General features: G+C 34.9%; 1 protein-coding gene across 6 annotated transcripts in view; it reads left to right on the forward strand.

The window, feature by feature from the left end:
• CHRM2 (cholinergic receptor, muscarinic 2) overlaps positions 1-12,281 on the forward strand; it is a 151,425-nt gene extending 139,144 nt beyond the window's left edge. For all 6 annotated transcript variants that reach the window (XM_011941263.1, XM_011941262.1, XM_011941264.1 and 3 more), the window contains one exon: positions 9,268-12,281. In XM_011941263.1, the coding sequence (XP_011796653.1) occupies positions 9,314-10,714 (1,401 nt within the window). In that variant the 5' untranslated portion in view covers positions 9,268-9,313 and the 3' untranslated portion in view covers positions 10,715-12,281. The remainder of the gene's footprint in view (positions 1-9,267) is intronic.
• The last annotated feature ends 5,939 nt before the right edge of the window (positions 12,282-18,220 follow it).

Here is an 18,220-nt window from a genome sequence, read left to right on the forward strand (position 1 = left end):
GGTAAGAGAGACAGATTGATTCAAATACAGCTGCCTAATCATAGACAGTCTGTAGCTCTCCAAGAATTGCTTCCATTTTCCTTTCACTCTTCTTCCTTGTGGAAACAAAACAACCTTTAGATGGTGGACTTTCTCCACTTTTGCTGCTGTTTGCTTTAGAGCACATTGTTTAGTCAGCACCATTTACTAGATTACGTTCATCATCAATATTTGAGTTCTGTCAAATCCTTGGTACAGAAAAAGGTGGATGCTGAAGTGCTCTCTCAGATGGAATTTCATTTTTAAAAGTCTAAGGGTTGGGTATTTTCAGGTTTCATTCTGTTTAGAATTGTCCAGACCTCTTCCTTTTTGGCAGGAGGTATATATTGTGTGAACAAATTAATGAAAACGTGCCACGGATGTAGTGACTAGGACAAGGGTCCCAGTTAAGTCACTTTTACAGCCGTTTCCCCCTCAGTCATGACATTTTTTTTCGGGTAAGTGGTGTTTAGGATGCGTTTTGAAGAGGAGAAAAGATAGCTTGGCTGACATGGAGTGGAAGTTTGTCGCAGCGTCACTAAGAATAGTATTATGTTTGACAGGCAGCCAAAATGGCAAGCATGTTTACACTGTCATAAGGCTTTGCATAACCCTGATCTTTTTTACTTGGGGAAAAGTCATGAATTCTCTTCTATTTGTAATGATGTGAGGATCAGTTTGCTTTATCAGCTACTTTCATTCTGTTCTATAATTTTCTTTTACATTTTTTTTTCTTTTTTACAAAACTGCGACTCACATCTAGCACTGCACACAAACCTTAAGGCTACAGCTTGATAGAATTAAGTATGTGTTTGGTGTGGCTTTTTTTCCCCAAACATTGTACATAATGCATATCTGGTAAAATCTGCCATCCTATGCTGTAATTTTCTAAAGAGGGACAACTTATACATCCCTTTAGAATATTTTCAACACATCTTTTCAGATAAAATATAAAAACTCAGTATTGGTGAGGACATGGCTGTCTTATTCTGTGTTTTTTTTTTTTAGTTTTTCTTTATTATACTTTAAGTTCTAGGGTACATGTGCACAACATGCAGGTTTGTTACATATGCACAACATGCAGGTTTGTGCCATGTTGGTGTGCTGCACCCATTAACTCGTGTTTTTGAACCTACAGGTTGTCAGCCTCAATGTACTGAAGCAGAAACCCACCATCAGTATTTTGTACTTTCTTTACAAGAAGCTATAATGCAGAATCTTAAGAATAGTAAAAAATCAATCAAACAAACAAAAACCAAAAATGTCAGATACAAGCCAGTGGTATGGGAAAGGAGAAAAAGAGAAAGGGAAAGAGAGATACAGATTTAGGAAAGGTTTCCAGGGAGCTATCTGTATTTATTTCACCACATCTGACCAGTCCTGCTCCATGACTTCTCAGCCTTGTTGCTAAGCATGATATTGGCCCATTGTTGTTTTAGAAAATTGGGAATTTCACCAGAAATTTGTATCTCCTCTAGATTGCAAATTCCTTGTTGACAGGAATGTGCTCTGTTTTGTTGGTCACCCATTCCTACTTCACTTCTATCCCCCACAGCCCTTGAGGGCATGTGTGGATCTCCTCAGAAGAGTAATTCAGTAAGATATTTTGAAACAAAGAAAGCAAGCGAGCCATGATTTCTTAGCAGGGCCCCCACTACTCCTTGCAGCCACCACCCCCACCACAACTGCTGTTGTAGTGAGATTCAGGAGCTCATAAAAAAGCTCTAAATATGTACAATGACTCATAATGTGTTGCATGGCTCAAAGGAAAATCAGATTAAAAGAAAAAACAAAAAGTGGAAATTTACTTCATTTTTGTGTGATGTTGTCAAAGCACTCAGACTGTGGAATGTCAATATTGCTAGCTAGCAGGGCTGGACTGTCTCCTAAGCCCCAGGCCAGGACTCTCTTCCATCTGTAAGCAAAATTTAAGGACATTCAAGATTGGTAAGGGTCATTACAATGTAAGCAAACTACGTTATCATCACCTGCATCAATATCAAAACCATGTACAATCAAACCTTTCTTTAGAGAAAGGGAACTCTGCTCCCCAAGACATCCTTAAATAAGTCTCTCCCCAATTTTCTCTCTTTTTCTTTTTCTTGTCTTTCTCTCTGGCATCATTAATGGATCCCTAAAAGGATGATTGACTATTGATAACATAATCTCAAGGCGTATTTAACACATTTGCCAATGCAGTTTATAAATTAGTGGGATTAATTGAATGTTAAAAGATCTACAATAGGATATGGATTATACACCTGAATGGTCATCTCTCCTACGTCAAATAAAAATTATAGCTGGAATGTCATTCATTGGATTATTATACAACATATTTATTTGTAAATATATAAAATTAAAAATGAATAAGCTTCATTTGCTTTCTCATCAATGATAACCACATCTCATTCTTAAAGTGGGGAAGAGATAATACTTAAGCATCCTTTACTACCATCCGCTGGCTCCTCAGTAGGTGAACCCTTGCTTCCAATGGTACTCTGATATTTTCCAGAATTGTTGCCATATTACATGATCACTATATTTTTTATGTTTTCTATAACAATAATTTGTACTGAAAGCTATGTATCTAAACATAATATTGTTGAAGTAAACTTGTAATTCTCTTAAAGACATCATACTATGGTGTTTAGCCCTCATATACAAAATTTGAAGGCTAACATGGGCCTTATCACTACTCTATCAGTTTTGATCATTTGAGCCAACATTGATAAGGCTCATTATCTTATCACTGTTACTTGCTAAGTGAATATGCTACTTTTAAGATCTTAATGCTTGAAAGATGGGCAAGAAATGCCCAAAGAACTCTGCTATTTTTTGATAATCTGTTCAAATAGCAGCAGAATTAAAAAATCTACAAGAAGCATGTATACTGAGATTACATTTTTAAAACGAAAGTTAAAGAAATAGAAACAATTATAAATTAAACGTTACATGAATTCCTCTTCATTTCCAAACTTCCTTCTTTTTCTGAAATTTTTTTTATACAATTACATGTCTTCTCTGTCACTGGATTTCAGCTGTTATCAATCATGGATTCATTTTTTTTCTTGAGTTTTCTATTTCTTCTAGAAAATGTATTTAATAGGGCAGGTTTTATGCCATTGTGTAATATAGTGGAAATAACACGGTCCCAGGAGTCAGATATACCTAAATTTGAATCACAGCCACTTGCTGAGTCTGTTATAATTATCATCCGTACAACTGGAAAAGATAATAGTCATTTTTTTCAGGGCTATTGTGAGAATTAAGTAAAATAACATGCAAAAATCCCAGCACTCAGATTACTTATGTATTGATAATTCATTATTAGTTTATTACATTAAAAATTCACCTACAAAAGCATTCATCATACATCAGGCATCCTGCCTGACCTCAGCAGTGTGTGAAGAAAATTTTATCTGATTTTTATTTAATTCTCCACTTGTATCTAAATGTATATCAGAGTTTATTTTTTAATTATATTAATTCTCTCTGTAACAATTCAGAAAAATCTATCATTGTCGATATTCAGAACTTTTTTTTGTCCATTGATGTGGATACTTACATGGGAAGCTATTCATTAATTCACATAGTGATATGTTTTATGATGATTAATTTTAAGAAAATTTTTTGAATCTTAAATGTCACATATTTTCATGTGCAGAACCCTACTTATTAACTCCCTAGCTTATTGTGAACATCTCCTACCCAAAGCCCCAGTATTGTCCTGGACACAATGATTCTCACTCTGTTGTCTAAACCAAGGTCCCAACTTGATGTCGAGGCGTAGGACTTAGTCATGTCAGGTCAGAAGGAGAAATGTGTAAGTGAGCAGTAGCAGCCACACGAGACTGTTCCTCTGCCAAAGACTAAGTATTCATAGTAGAGTCTGGAGTTGGGTGCCCTCGGTTTGAATCTCAAGTAGCTTAATTATTTGATATTCAGTTCAACATTTGTAAAAGGAGTATAATAAATATCCTAATCACTTCAGGAGTTGTTTTGGAGAGTAATTATGCTCAAGACATGCGGATTATCATTACCAGTGGTAGTACTGATAATTTAATGTTATTGACAATTTAATATCATTGATAATGACAATTTAGTGCTACCTCTAACCCTGCGCCCCACACCTTCCCACTCTTAAGACAGCTGATATACACATACACATAATTTTCTGTTCACTCTTAAGAAAGGTGATAATTCTATACTCACTTTAACATGAACAGTGTTTGTTTAATACTTACTACTAATAGATCATAGTTTAGAGACATTATCTCACTTTCATCCTTACTACAACTCTGAAAGAAAAAGAAGGTTATTATTATTCCTGTTCGAGAAAAAAGAAAATTGAGGTTCATGAAATTTAAATGACATGCTCAGAGTCACACAGCTAATAATTAAGAGCAAAGATTAGCACCCACACCTTTTCAAGGAAGATGTTAAACTGTGGTTCTGTCTTCCCTGACATGTATAGGAAGTCAAGTAGTGAAGAAACTGAGGGCAGAAACATTGTCTTATAAGTTTCCATAGTATTCCAGGCCTTAGTCATAAACAAGACAGTAAAATATCAAATGGGTTATTGCTATACACTTGCCATCTTAAGATGCTGAGTTCTTGAAGGTCATCTTCACTGTGTAGTCTCATGTGATTATGTTATTTCACCAACTTTTATTGCTTTAACACCACCCTACGATACCACACCAGAACTAAAAACTTTTACAGAAATTTAAAGAGTAGAATCAGTGTACAGTTTGCAGGAGGAAACTGCTTTCTTTAGAGGAACAGGAACAGTTCTACATGGCCTGTGCATTATGCTGAGAGAAAGAAATGACAGCCTTCCACTGCTTGCGATTGCTTCTAAGAAAAATGCTTTCCACTTTTACATACTGTATTAGTATAATCAAGCAAATATTATAACTCTAAAATTTCAGAGACTGTAATAGCAGCTAAGTTTGTTAACATTACATAAATCTATTGTGTTCCACCTGAGTAAGAATTCCAGTTTACCAGAAACCAAATATCCTAAACTAGCAACTTCCGAGTGTAGTTCATCACTGTCCTGCTGCCTAACAATTCTACACATTAATGGATAGAGTATAATTCTTCAAAGGGGAAGGGAAACAGAGCAAATGTATATAACTGCAAGGTAAGGATGTTGGTTTTAGTTGTAGATTATTTACTCATTAGCTTTGTGATTGTGATCAAGAATAAGTTGCTTTAACCACTTGTGCAACCTCAGTTTTCTTTATCATGTAAAGGGGATAATAGAACTTGTTCCATAAATTTTATATAGTTCTTAATGTTAAGTGAGATATATATATTTGAAGCATGATATTCAACTTCTCCAATACCAAATCTGTATTAGTTAGGAATCTCCAGAGAAACAGAACCAATAGGATATGTGTATGTGTGTGTATATATATAGACACATGCAAATATATATACACATATATGTATATATATGTGTATATATATGTATATACATATATGTGTATATATTTATATACACAATATATACACATATATTTATATATATTTATATGTGTATATATTATGTATATATGTACACATATATATTTATATGCGTATATACACACAATATATACATATATTTATATATGTATACATATATTTATATATATATAGACACACACGCACATATATATATATGAGGGGATTTATTAGGAGAATTGACTCACGTGTTTATGGTGGCTGAGAAGTCCCATGACAAGCCATCCACAAGCCTGAGACCCCAGGATGCATGGCTCAGGCTAAGTTCAAACGCCTCAGAACTAGGGAAGAGGATGGTGTAAGTCCTAGACTGAGGCCGAAAGCCTCAACACCCTAGGGTTGCTGGTGTAAGTCCTGGAGTTCGAAGCCTGGTCTGCCTGGAATTCTGATGTCCAAGACCACAGAAGAAAAGTCTACCACAGTTTCAGAGAGAGATCAAGTCACCTTCTGAAATTGTTCTCACTGGGCTCTGGCCAATTGGATGGTGCACTCCAACACTGAAGGCAACATTCCCCATCTAATCTACTCACACTCAAACACGAATTGCCTCTGGAAACATCCTCACAGGCACATCTGAATTAATATCTCATCAGCTTTCTAGGTATTCCTTAATTCTGCCAAGTTGACACCTAAAATTAAGTTCACAAGTCCACCACTTGTCAGCCTAGTGATCATGTACATCTCCTCAAACTATATGTTATTTCCAAATAAAAACAGTAACAAGGTTCCATGTAACACGATGCAGGCAACGTGATGTGATTATCCTGCATACAAGCGAAATGCCAATCCCTCTTCCATAATTCAGCTTTCAGGATTTCAACATTCAGGATTTTAATCTTTCAGGATTACAATTTTGGGAATTTTGGACTTTAGCAATTTAGATCTTCATCAAACTAGTTGATTTCAAATCCCTACTTTTCAACGTAAGTGTTATTCATTATTCTCCAGAGGAAATTATCAAAAATCTTTTAAAAACTAGAATATAAGTCCTATGCTTTATGAAAATTACAAATAAATAATTAAAATGCAGAGCCAATACATACATTTTTGGTATTTTTCAAACTAAGTGGATTAATATTAACATTTCATGAAACAGATACACATATAGCTCGACTCCAAACTGTCCATGAATTTATCTAACAAACAGAGAAAAAGGTGCTTGTAAGCAAATCACAATTCTGATCTTATAGTCGACTGAGCTATTAAGAAGTTGTTGGAATAAGAACTGGGATAATAAAATGTTTTTGTTCAAATAAATTACCACGAATACACAATTGTATGATTAATTGCAAAAAAGGATTGTCAAAGAGAAATCCGATTAAAATAATTCAACTGATCTAAGTTGCATTCCATTAGCATCATTTCCCTGATTAAGCTCTTCAATATTTCCCAATGAGCTGCAGGCATACAATACATACATATGTAATATTATATATAATCACTTTTTTGCTTAAATAAAATTATATTCTATAATAATCTCTGTCTCACTATGATTATGTCATCTTCTAACTATGTAACTTTCCACAGCAATGCCAGGACACAAATATCTGCCTGTTTTAATAGCTGCATAATATTCCATTGTAAGAGTATTCCACAACATATTTAACCAATCCCTTGTCAATGAATAGTTTTCATATTTCTAGGGATTTTTTGCTATAAAAACATTTCTGAGTGGACATACTTGAGTAGACCTCTTTGCACATTTTTATGACTATATCTGAAAGACACATTCCTAGATGTGGCATTCCTGAGACAAGTGTTTCTTAATACATTTTTATATAGATTTAAAGTTCTATAGATATAGATAAATTGTCCTTCATGGTGATTATCCCACTAGTCCCACCGAAGGTATTCAATACTACCATTAATACTATGGATGGAAAAATGTTTTTCACAGTTTGGATTTGCATCTTTAAACTGTGGGGTTGAGTATCATTTCATATGTTTAAAAGTCATTAAAGTTTAATTTTTCTTTGATTGAACTACTACATCAATGTTTTAGATTACTCATCTTTCATCTTTCCTTTTTTGCCAAAACTGCATTATATTAAAGACAATAGATAATTTTCTATTGTGCAATTTAGAAATATTGTTTGTCAATTGTTATTTTGACTTTTTTGCTCTATGCAAAAAAAGGAATATGCAATAGTTACATATATTTTCCTTTCTGGGTTCTGAATTTTGGGTCTTATTATATTAAGGCCTAATCTCATTATTTGGGTTTTGTCAAATAAAGTACTGGAAAACAATTTACTTTCCAAAGTAGAATAAATTATTTGTTTAAATGTTATTTGTGTTATGAAGTTGCTTACCAAATTATTTTCTACATGGATTTCAAGGGCAAACCACTGCCCATTACCTTGTAATTAATAGCATCCAAACTAATCAATATTCTCAAATTGTAATTTCTCAACAATGCTTATTTTCTGACAGCTCACAACAATTTTTTCAAAAAGAGGTGAAACTTGGGCTAGTTTCTCCTTTAGATGCTGTTTCTCCAGAAATGTGTCATATCTCTTTGATGAATTCTTAACTTTCTTTTCTAAATCCCCAATATTCACTTTCCCTTATGAAAGATCACTCAATTGTCATCAGACTTCAATGATATCTCAAAAATGATGATTATGTATTTACTTACACACAACAGGATAGGGAAACAAGAAGTGCACTCAGATTTAATAATTGCTTCTTTATCAACCCATGTCTGCCACCAGGCAGAGACCTTGTTTCAATCGTCATTGAATGTCCAGAACACCTAATTAAGAGAAGCTGCTCAATAGATATGTGAGCTCAAAGTGAAAGAATGAATGATTGAACAAACTGGGGTTTCATCTTTCTGAGCCTTAGTTCCTTCTACAAAACAAAAGTTTGCCAGAAAGAATAGTAAGATAATAGATTTGATAGTGGTTTGAAAAATAAAACATTCAGAAAAGTGGTACTTTCTCCCATAATTTTGTCTTCTTATTGATGTAATTTGTATGTCTATTCCAGAAATCTCTTTATGCTTTGGAAAGTTTTATGCATAATTTTGGCTTTTTCAGTTCAATACGCATTTAATAAGCAAATATTCTTTTGTAAGATATGGAATATCGGAAATGCTGACTATGTAATATTGATTACAAGTATAAAATAAAATAGAGGCCAGAGGAAAATAATTCTCATCTAGGGAGAGCATATTGGCTAATAAATTATTATTATATTATCTTTATTTTCACCATCCTCAGTATTATTGTGAAAAAGGCTTAGAGTTTCCATGAGGAAAGGCACTGTTAACTATAAAAGTCACACATTCAATATTATACATTCTATGCTTTCTTCTATAATTGTGTCCTCTCACTAGTTTACTAATTTTTATGTCTATTCCAGGAATATTTTGATGTTTTAGAAAGTGTTGCTTGTAATTTTGGTTTATTTAATTCAATTTATCAGTATTATGCTAAGTTTCATTGATTGATGAGATATGTAGTAGACCGCTAGATAGATAGATACTCATATCTGGATAAGGACATATTCAAAACATTATTGGACTTCAAGTTCATTGCCAGACTGAAAGGTCCTTTTGAATCCTCCATTTAAAGGTCTTGCTTTTTATATGGGGAACTGAGACAGGTAGACACAACAATCATGCAGGGGAAAGGAGAACTGGGAGAAAATAATGTGGTTTAAAAGGAAAGAACATTATGTATTTTAAAGCAATGTTTATATTATGTTTGTTAATTTTATTCTATTTCCTTGCAGGTTTAAATGTTTACTTGCTACTTGGCTACTGATTAGAGAACACAAAATGAATAACTCAACAAACTCCTCTAACAATAGCCTGGCTCTTACCAGTCCTTATAAGACATTTGAAGTGGTGTTTATTGTCCTGGTGGCTGGATCCCTCAGTTTGGTGACCATTATCGGGAACATTCTAGTCATGGTTTCCATTAAAGTCAACCGCCACCTCCAGACCGTCAACAATTACTTTTTGTTCAGCTTGGCCTGTGCTGACCTTATCATAGGTGTTTTCTCCATGAACTTGTACACCCTCTACACTGTGATAGGTTACTGGCCTTTGGGACCTGTGGTGTGTGACCTTTGGCTAGCCCTGGACTATGTGGTCAGCAATGCCTCAGTTATGAATCTGCTCATCATCAGCTTTGACAGGTACTTCTGTGTCACAAAACCTCTGACCTACCCAGTGAAGCGGACCACAAAAATGGCAGGTATGATGATTGCAGCTGCCTGGGTCCTCTCTTTCATCCTCTGGGCTCCAGCCATTCTATTCTGGCAGTTCATTGTAGGGGTGAGAACTGTGAAGGATGGGGAGTGCTACATTCAGTTTTTTTCCAATGCTGCTGTCACCTTTGGTACGGCCATTGCAGCATTCTATTTGCCAGTGATCATCATGACTGTGCTATATTGGCACATATCCCGAGCCAGCAAGAGCAGGATAAAGAAGGAAAAGAAGGAGCCTGTGGCCAACCAAGACCCTGTTTCTCCAAGTCTGGTACAAGGAAGGATAGTGAAGCCAAACAATAACAACATGCCCAGCAGTGACGATGGCCTGGAGCACAACAAAATCCAGAATGGCAAAGCCCCCAGAGATCCTGTGACTGAAAACTGTGTTCAGGGAGAAGAGAAAGAGAGCTCCAATGACTCCACCTCAGTCAGTGCTGTTGCCTCTAATATGAGAGATGATGAAATAACTCAGGATGAAAACACAGTTTCCACTTCCCTGGGCCATTCCAAAGATGAGAACTCTAAGCAAACATGCATCAAAATTGGCACCAAGACCCCCAAAAGTGACTCATGTACCCCAACTAATACCACCGTGGAGGTAGTGGGGTCTTCAGGTCAGAATGGAGATGAAAAGCAGAACATTGTAGCCCGCAAGATTGTGAAGATGACTAAGCAGCCTGCAAAAAAGAAGCCTCCTCCTTCCAGGGAAAAGAAAGTCACCAGGACAATCTTGGCTATTCTGTTGGCTTTCATCATCACTTGGGCCCCATACAATGTCATGGTGCTCATTAACACCTTTTGTGCACCTTGCATCCCCAACACTGTGTGGACAATCGGTTACTGGCTTTGTTACATCAACAGCACTATCAACCCTGCCTGCTATGCACTTTGTAATGCCACCTTCAAGAAGACCTTTAAACACCTTCTCATGTGTCATTATAAGAACATAGGCGCTACAAGGTAAAACATCTTGGAAAAAGATAGAAGGTGGGCAAGGGGAGCTTGAGAAGAATAAAGGGGATAACAGAGCTCCTAGTTTTAAAATCTCTGCCACTGCACTTTATAGTCTGATTACAAAACGTGCAATTCAGGAGCCCAGCAGTGACACACTTATCAGGCCTAGGCTCCAGTTTGCAAAAATTGCACCTTATAAACTGCCAGTATTAGGAGCAATGAGACAACGAAAGAAACATGTTGGGATTGTGGATTTAAGAAACTATATACTCTTTCTCATACTCTCTTGAAGAAGGGCTTCTGAATCTACAATTTTATCAGTCTCTGCACAAGAGGAATAACCTTGTTCCTTTTTTGTTTCTTTTGCTGTTGTTGTTCTCATGTGTCCTTAAGAGAAGGAAATGCCACAGTCACAAGGTAAACATGGAGACTTAAACATAAAGAAATAGGCACTATACAATGGGGACGTAAAGAAAGAAAATCAAAGAAGAATGCAGAAATTGTCTCCAGAGTGTTGAGCATATTTTATTATTTTACAGTCCTATTTAGGGGATTGCAATGTAATAAATGCTTATTTTTTGCCTTTCTTTTTCCCACCATGAAAAGAAAGCAAGCAAACAAAAACCCCAACTACGTCACACCATTTTTCTTCTTGTTATGCCATTATTTTATACATCCCTGTTCTATATGGTTTATAGGCAAAACCTACAGGTCTTTCACTAAATCTAGCCAGAGACAGCCATGAAAATGGACATTTCACCCCTCCTCAGTGTGTCCTTTGCATTCGTTGGGGGATATCAAGGCCTATAAGGATTTAGTGCACTTATGATCCTATATGTGAAATGTTAAAACCAATCTGATTTTCTCCTAAATGGCCTTTTATTTCAACAGAATATCCTACCTAAAACATAAGCCTGTTTAAGAAACCAACATCATTTTGAAGTTGAGGTTTCATCAAATTAAATTAAATAATGGACGATTTAGTTGCAGCAAGTTTATTAAAGTCAGGTGAATTTTAAGATTAAAAAATAGAAGTTTAGGACATTCTATTTCAACCCCTGTATGAAATGTTAACTTATAGAAAATGAACTCCTGATTTTGTCAGCAGAAAGGAATGCTGTTTTATTTATTTGGAATCCTAAAGAGGATTAACGTACTGACGTAGCACCAGTGATTTCTGGGTCAGTCCCTAGAGAATAGGATCTTCTATCCAATGCCTGCTAAAGGATGATATTCAAATTATAATCAAGTGAGGTTGTCAGCAATTATCCTATGACCCAGTGAAAGGGGAAAAAAAGATATTTTAAAAACTATTACTGAAACAATTATATATTCCATATTCCTCAAATTGTCAATTCTCCCTAACCTTATTTAACTTCAAAATTCCCTTATCATTAGAATTATAGTAATCTTTGTGACAGAAATGTAGTGCTAACTAAATAGCGGCCAAACGAGCTCACAGAATCTGACAGAAGGATGTAAGTGGCTGTTGCCATACCACCTCTCACCATCTAATTCCAGACCACAATAATCATGTCAGGAACTATTATCTAAGTGGTGGCATTATATAGAATCTTGCCACGTAGAGATTTTTTTATTTGGTCATCTAAATAAATACAGAATTAGGATTATACGGATTCACATGTAACTAGTTATTTTTATCCTTTATATTTTTCTTACACTATTTGCTGTAGTTTTCCAATGAGATTTTCTAAAAATGGCTCAATCAATAGAAATCAAAAGATAAATGCATCTTCAAATTTCATATTTTGGATTTTAGATTTATGGTATCTTCTCCAGTAATAATAATGTTAATTATATGATAAACTTGTCAATATTAGATCCTAGCATTTAAAAGAGTTATTTTGTATAATTAGCCTCATTGATGCCACCTCAACAATTTGAAGAGTTGAGGGAGAAAAGCATGAGGAAAAAAAACCAAAAAAGTGGTAAGTTAGTAAGAAGCAAATTGCCAGCAGTATTTATATTTGACTTACCCTTCGTAAAAATAATTTACTGTTTAATTAACTTCAGTCATTACCCCCCAAATAATCTTCCATATTTAAAGCATTCATTTATATAGATTCCCTTTCCTACAGTTACTTCAACATGCACTTTTACATTTTAAATTTGTATTTATTTTCATAGTTTCTTCAAATGAATGGAAATACCATCAAGCCAGTGGGCTCCTTGACTTTCTGAAACCCAGAGAATTGACTAGCCAAATATTTCCCTTTTTAATTTATTGTATCATTATGATGTAGATTCGGCTTTAGCTGGAAAGAACCCTTTGGCATCAAGGATTCAGGATTCAGGATCTGTTTTTGTTTGCTCTAACAATCCAAATCACCATGAGTCAAGCTGTCTTTTAGTCTCTGCTGCCATTGTATCCTTCCTTTTCTTCCCTCTGTTATTGATCCTTGCCACAGCCACTGCAACCTCATTGAAAGAGAAACTGTCACGTTAAAGAAAGAAATTGAAGATAGACTGACACAACGGAAACTCTGTCAAACAGATCAGAAAATGGAAGGAATACTGAAAATGATAGATGATTGGAGAGATATGGAGATTATATTCAAGGGTTTTTATTAACCACTGCTGGATTTGTCTATTTCAGTGGCGCTCAAACAAAGACAATTCCCCTCTCCCCGACAGGGGACACGTAGCAATGTGAAAAGACATTTTTGGTTGCCACCCTGGAAGGAATGCTATCAGTATCGAGTGCGTAGAGGCCGGGAATTCTGCTAAATAGCCTATAATGCATAGGACATTTTCCCCCACCCCCTTTAAACAAATATTATTTGGCTCAAAATGTCAATGGTGCCAAGGTTGAGAAACTCTTGTCTACTTTAAAGGATTTCTAAAGCTTGCCTCTTATTAATGGGAAAATAATCCTGCATTATTTTTAGAATATCAATGCAGGTTGCTCACCAGTTAGAAAAAGGTAATACTCACCAATCATGTATCAGAAACACTTTTCTTTTGAGTCTGGTGTATGTGTCAGTCACAGATTGGGAACTCAGGCCACATCTACATATCAAAAACCACCAGACTATGCATATAGCACATCTTTTTTCCAGCATCATATTGTTCAATTATGATTGCCACAGATCTAGTCAACTGAGGTAGAAGTAGTTGGCCATCAAAATATTTGCAGTTGATATGGTCAGTTTCTACTGAAGCTGCAATTTTTCCTTTCAAAAACTATTAAGAGCCTCTTTCAGAAACAATATCATTTATCTTCTTTGCATTTACTGGAAAGGTGAATATCTGTAAGGTCTTTGTTTTTTCCCTCTTCATAGCAATAATGTAGCTAGCCCAGAGTGATCTTATAAGAAGAGGAGATTAAGAATACGGAAAAAATCTGTTCATTTCTTGGAAACAAGAAATGATTTCCCTTTTACCAGTTCATCATTAATTTAACACCAGCTCCCAAGTATTAGGGCACAGTAATCAATATGAGAAGCCACAAGGGGTAAGCCTTCTGGTTTGAAATGTACAAGCTGGATGTCCAACATGCTCCTGCTCTTTGTTCATCCACTGCTTTTTTGATCCTGAAGATCTGACATTGGGAGAGATGGGGATTCAAAATGACGGCAACAATTACTCAGCAATGCAGTCTGTTTTTATTTTCTCCTACTTAGTTCATTGGGAGATAGTTTCCTCCCTCTCCCCAATTTGATAATATCCCTTTCAACAACCATAGTACCGGTGTTGCAAATAGTTTAGGAAAGCACCCAAAGCTGGATGAAATTGTGCAAAGTGTATTCTCAGCATGTATATTCAATACCATGCCTCTTAAAAATGCTTCTCTTAAAGGGTGCACGCTGTAGCATGAAATGTGCGCATATTTAATGTATCTTCCTGGAATATGCTATGTGCTAAATATATATATATATATTCTATAAATAAAATAATAAAATGTACAATAGAAATACATATTTCTGTATGCAAATAAATATATTATACACAAACTCTTAATATGCAATATGGTATATGTTGCTTCTGAGTAACAAAAGTTGATTTTATATGCTCAATTTTCAAAGAAAATAGTATTTGCATTTGAAGGAAGAGATTTAAGAACCGCCAAAATCCCATATTAAGATTAAACTGTTTTATGATCTTTAAGAGCAGGGCAGATTTTAAATATCCCTTACAGGAAAAAATTAATAACTTTCTGGTATCACTCCATGTGACAACAATGCTTTATTCGCCTGTGCCCCTGACATGCTGCTTCTGACTAGAATCTTCCCAGCTGGTACTGTTCCAACAGCTGTGTTGATCTAGTGTCTGATTACTTGATGAGGTTGCAACCAACCCTTTCTCATACAGTTTCACTCTCTTCCAAATTAACTGATTTTAGTGGAATAAAAAATAATCATACTGGGAGAAAAGGATGACCTTCAGAATATTTTTCATTCTGACAAGCAAGGTAAAATTTCTATAAGCATCATATTTTAATAAACCACTCTTTTCAATTTGGGTCCAATATAACATCCCATACATTAAATTCCAGAAATGGTTAATGAAGTATAGTATAATATTAGAAGTTTCCCCATGAAATTTTAAGTGGGTATTTTTTTTTTCTAAGTGGCCTATATTTTCTCAATAGCAATCCTCTTCCTTTCCTTGTTTTCCTCTCGACTACCCACATTTCTGAGAACATTTGCATTGATCCATTAGCACAAATTTGTAGTTACCTAATACAATTATGATATTAGTTGACACTGGACATGCAATTCCAGGAGATGTTTACATTTTAATATAAAAAGTATACATACTGAACATTTAGAGGATTACTATTACAGTTTTTAGATACCAAGTCATGCAGTGGTAGTCATTTTTAAATTAATTTGAGTTCTCTTCAAATTTTAAGGCACAATTCTATGTCTATTTACTTTCTGAATTTTACCTATATCAACTCACCTTGTGGATTGGTGTCTTTGTCTATACCAAAGTCATTTCTAGAAAAATAAAAATATTTGAGTTTTCTATCCATTCCTGTTAGTTTTATATTATTCCAGTGAAGTGTTCTCATTTCGCTTTTGAGAACTTGAATTGAATTCTATATCGATGAACTGCCAAATGCTATTCCTGACTAGATGATTGCAAATACTGAAACATCAAAAACATCTTGCCATCATTAAGGAAGAATTTTCTACCTCATAACATGTTTCCAATATTTTCTCTCTTGGGAAGCTTTTAGTGCCATGCTTTTAACACCAGGGATTAAAACTAACCATAATGATAAATTTACTTGAAGTACCATTAGAATAATGTCTTACTTTGTTTTCTGTTGATATAACAGAATACTTGAGACTGGGCAATTTGTAAGGAAAAGAAGTTTATTTGGCTTATGGTTCTGGAGGCTGGGAAGTTCAACATAGGGCTGCTGCACTTGGTTAGGGCCTCGTACTGCATTCTAACATGGTGGATGCAATTACATGGTGGACGCCTGTGCAAAAGAGGCAAAATACAAGGGACAATCTCACTTTACAATGACCTACTTTTGTGGTAATTAACCTAGACCTGCAAGAGTGCACTCTCTGTAGCAAAAGGGCATTAATCCCTTCAGAAAGGGGGACCCCTGACGACACAATATCTCTTAAAGGTCCCACCACCTCTCAACACTGCTACACTTGGGACCAAGTCTCAACATGAGTTTTGGTGGGGACAAACCATACTCAAGCCATAGCACATATCAAAGATTAAAGACAAATACAATAGATGCTTGACTTCTGTCTGTGATATCTTCACTACAGTATATATGTTAAGCATATATTTTTCTATGATGATCTACACCATGTATTTTTCCAGAGACTGTATTTAAACACATTCTTTTTCTTTTCATAGGAGTATTAAGAAAGAATCATTCTGCTACAATGTTGTTTAGAATTACTGGCAAGTAAAAATTATTTGCATTTAAGAAGTAGTCCATCAACCTCTCTCTCCTTAACAAACACATACACACACAAGGAAACATACACAACCATACATACTCAGGTACAGAAACACACATATGCCCATACAAATACACACATATACATGCATACAAACACACACAGGTCTCATCCTGTCTATCTTGACAGTTCCCAGAGGCATAACCTTTTTACTACGTCCAAAAGCATTTGGAATATTACTAGAGTAGGCCATGGAACTCTAGAGTTCAGCTGAGTGGTGTTGAAGAAAAAATTCTATTTGCTCCTCTTTGCTCTATGGTCAATTCACTGCACAGTTTTCTAACTCTGTTAGAATCACATAAGTGAGTTTTAGCTCTGTCTGCCACCAACAGCCTTCCAGTTGTCTGCAGGCCATCTCTTCATCGCATACCAGTGATTACATGGGGTCATGGTGAGAAAACATGTTTAAATCAGAGAAATATGTCAGAACACATACAAAACATATCCACAAATTCATATCTTCACAATGAGTGTCCTCAGGCACTATGCTACTATAAAAGATGGTGCTTTAAATGTCAGCATAATTATCTAGAGTGCTGAGTAAAGGAAACAGTGATACTTTCTCCGCACATTTCTTTCAAAAATCCCTCTCAGACATTTTTAGGCATACATAGCTCTTTGTACTTATGGAATTGATAGAAATTTAGAAATAAAGCTTACCGTGAATATGTAACACATGATCAAATGGTCAAAATGCCTTGTGTCCTGAGTTAATAAACAAGAAAGCCATGTATGCATCTTCCATCATGCAGGAAAAGTAAGATTAACAATCTGATTATTATTATTTTCTTGGTATCTCACTTTTAAAAATTATTAATAAAGAAGTAAATGAAAGTAATTTAAACATCAGATATTAAGTAGTTGAACAATATAATTTCCTTTTCTTCTCTCAGTCCTACTGGTTAATTTAACCTGCATGGAAAATATAACCTGAAGAAGTTTGTATTTAGGCAGAAAAAAATCCATAAGGAATAAAATTTAGAATGAAACAGGAATGATAAAATATGAAGTCCCAGTGAGAAAAGAAAATAAATTATCCCTCAACTCTCTCAAATGATTAATAAAAATTTAACAGAATTTATTTTATTGAACCGCTATTATTATTTATTTTTTATGTTTTCTTATGTCCATTTATTATGTTTTTTTCTTATGTCTACTTACTTCATCTCTTTCTAGTATTTTTTTATTTTTTAAATGTTTTAAAGGTAATTTTTATAAATGTTTTGAGAGGCAAACACAAAAATTGCTATTTTTCTAATGATTGCTTTTAATTTGTGTTGTAGTTGACACTGCTACTTCAGAAAGCAAAACCAATTTTTTTAAAAAATGCAGTCATGCATATTCTAATAACAGGGATGCATTCTGAGAAATGTTTCTTTAGGCAATTTTGTTGTTGTGTGATCATCCTAGGGTATAAATACACAAATCTATATGATATAGCCTACATATTAGTCAGTGTTCTCTTAGAGGGACAGAACTAGATAGATAGATAGATACATACATACATACATACATAAAGATATGTGTAGGTATTTACACATATATATATATATAAA

Source organism: Colobus angolensis, unplaced genomic scaffold (assembly GCF_000951035.1).
Source record: "Colobus angolensis palliatus isolate OR3802 unplaced genomic scaffold, Cang.pa_1.0 Scaffold2, whole genome shotgun sequence".
NCBI lineage: Eukaryota > Metazoa > Chordata > Mammalia > Primates > Cercopithecidae > Colobus > Colobus angolensis.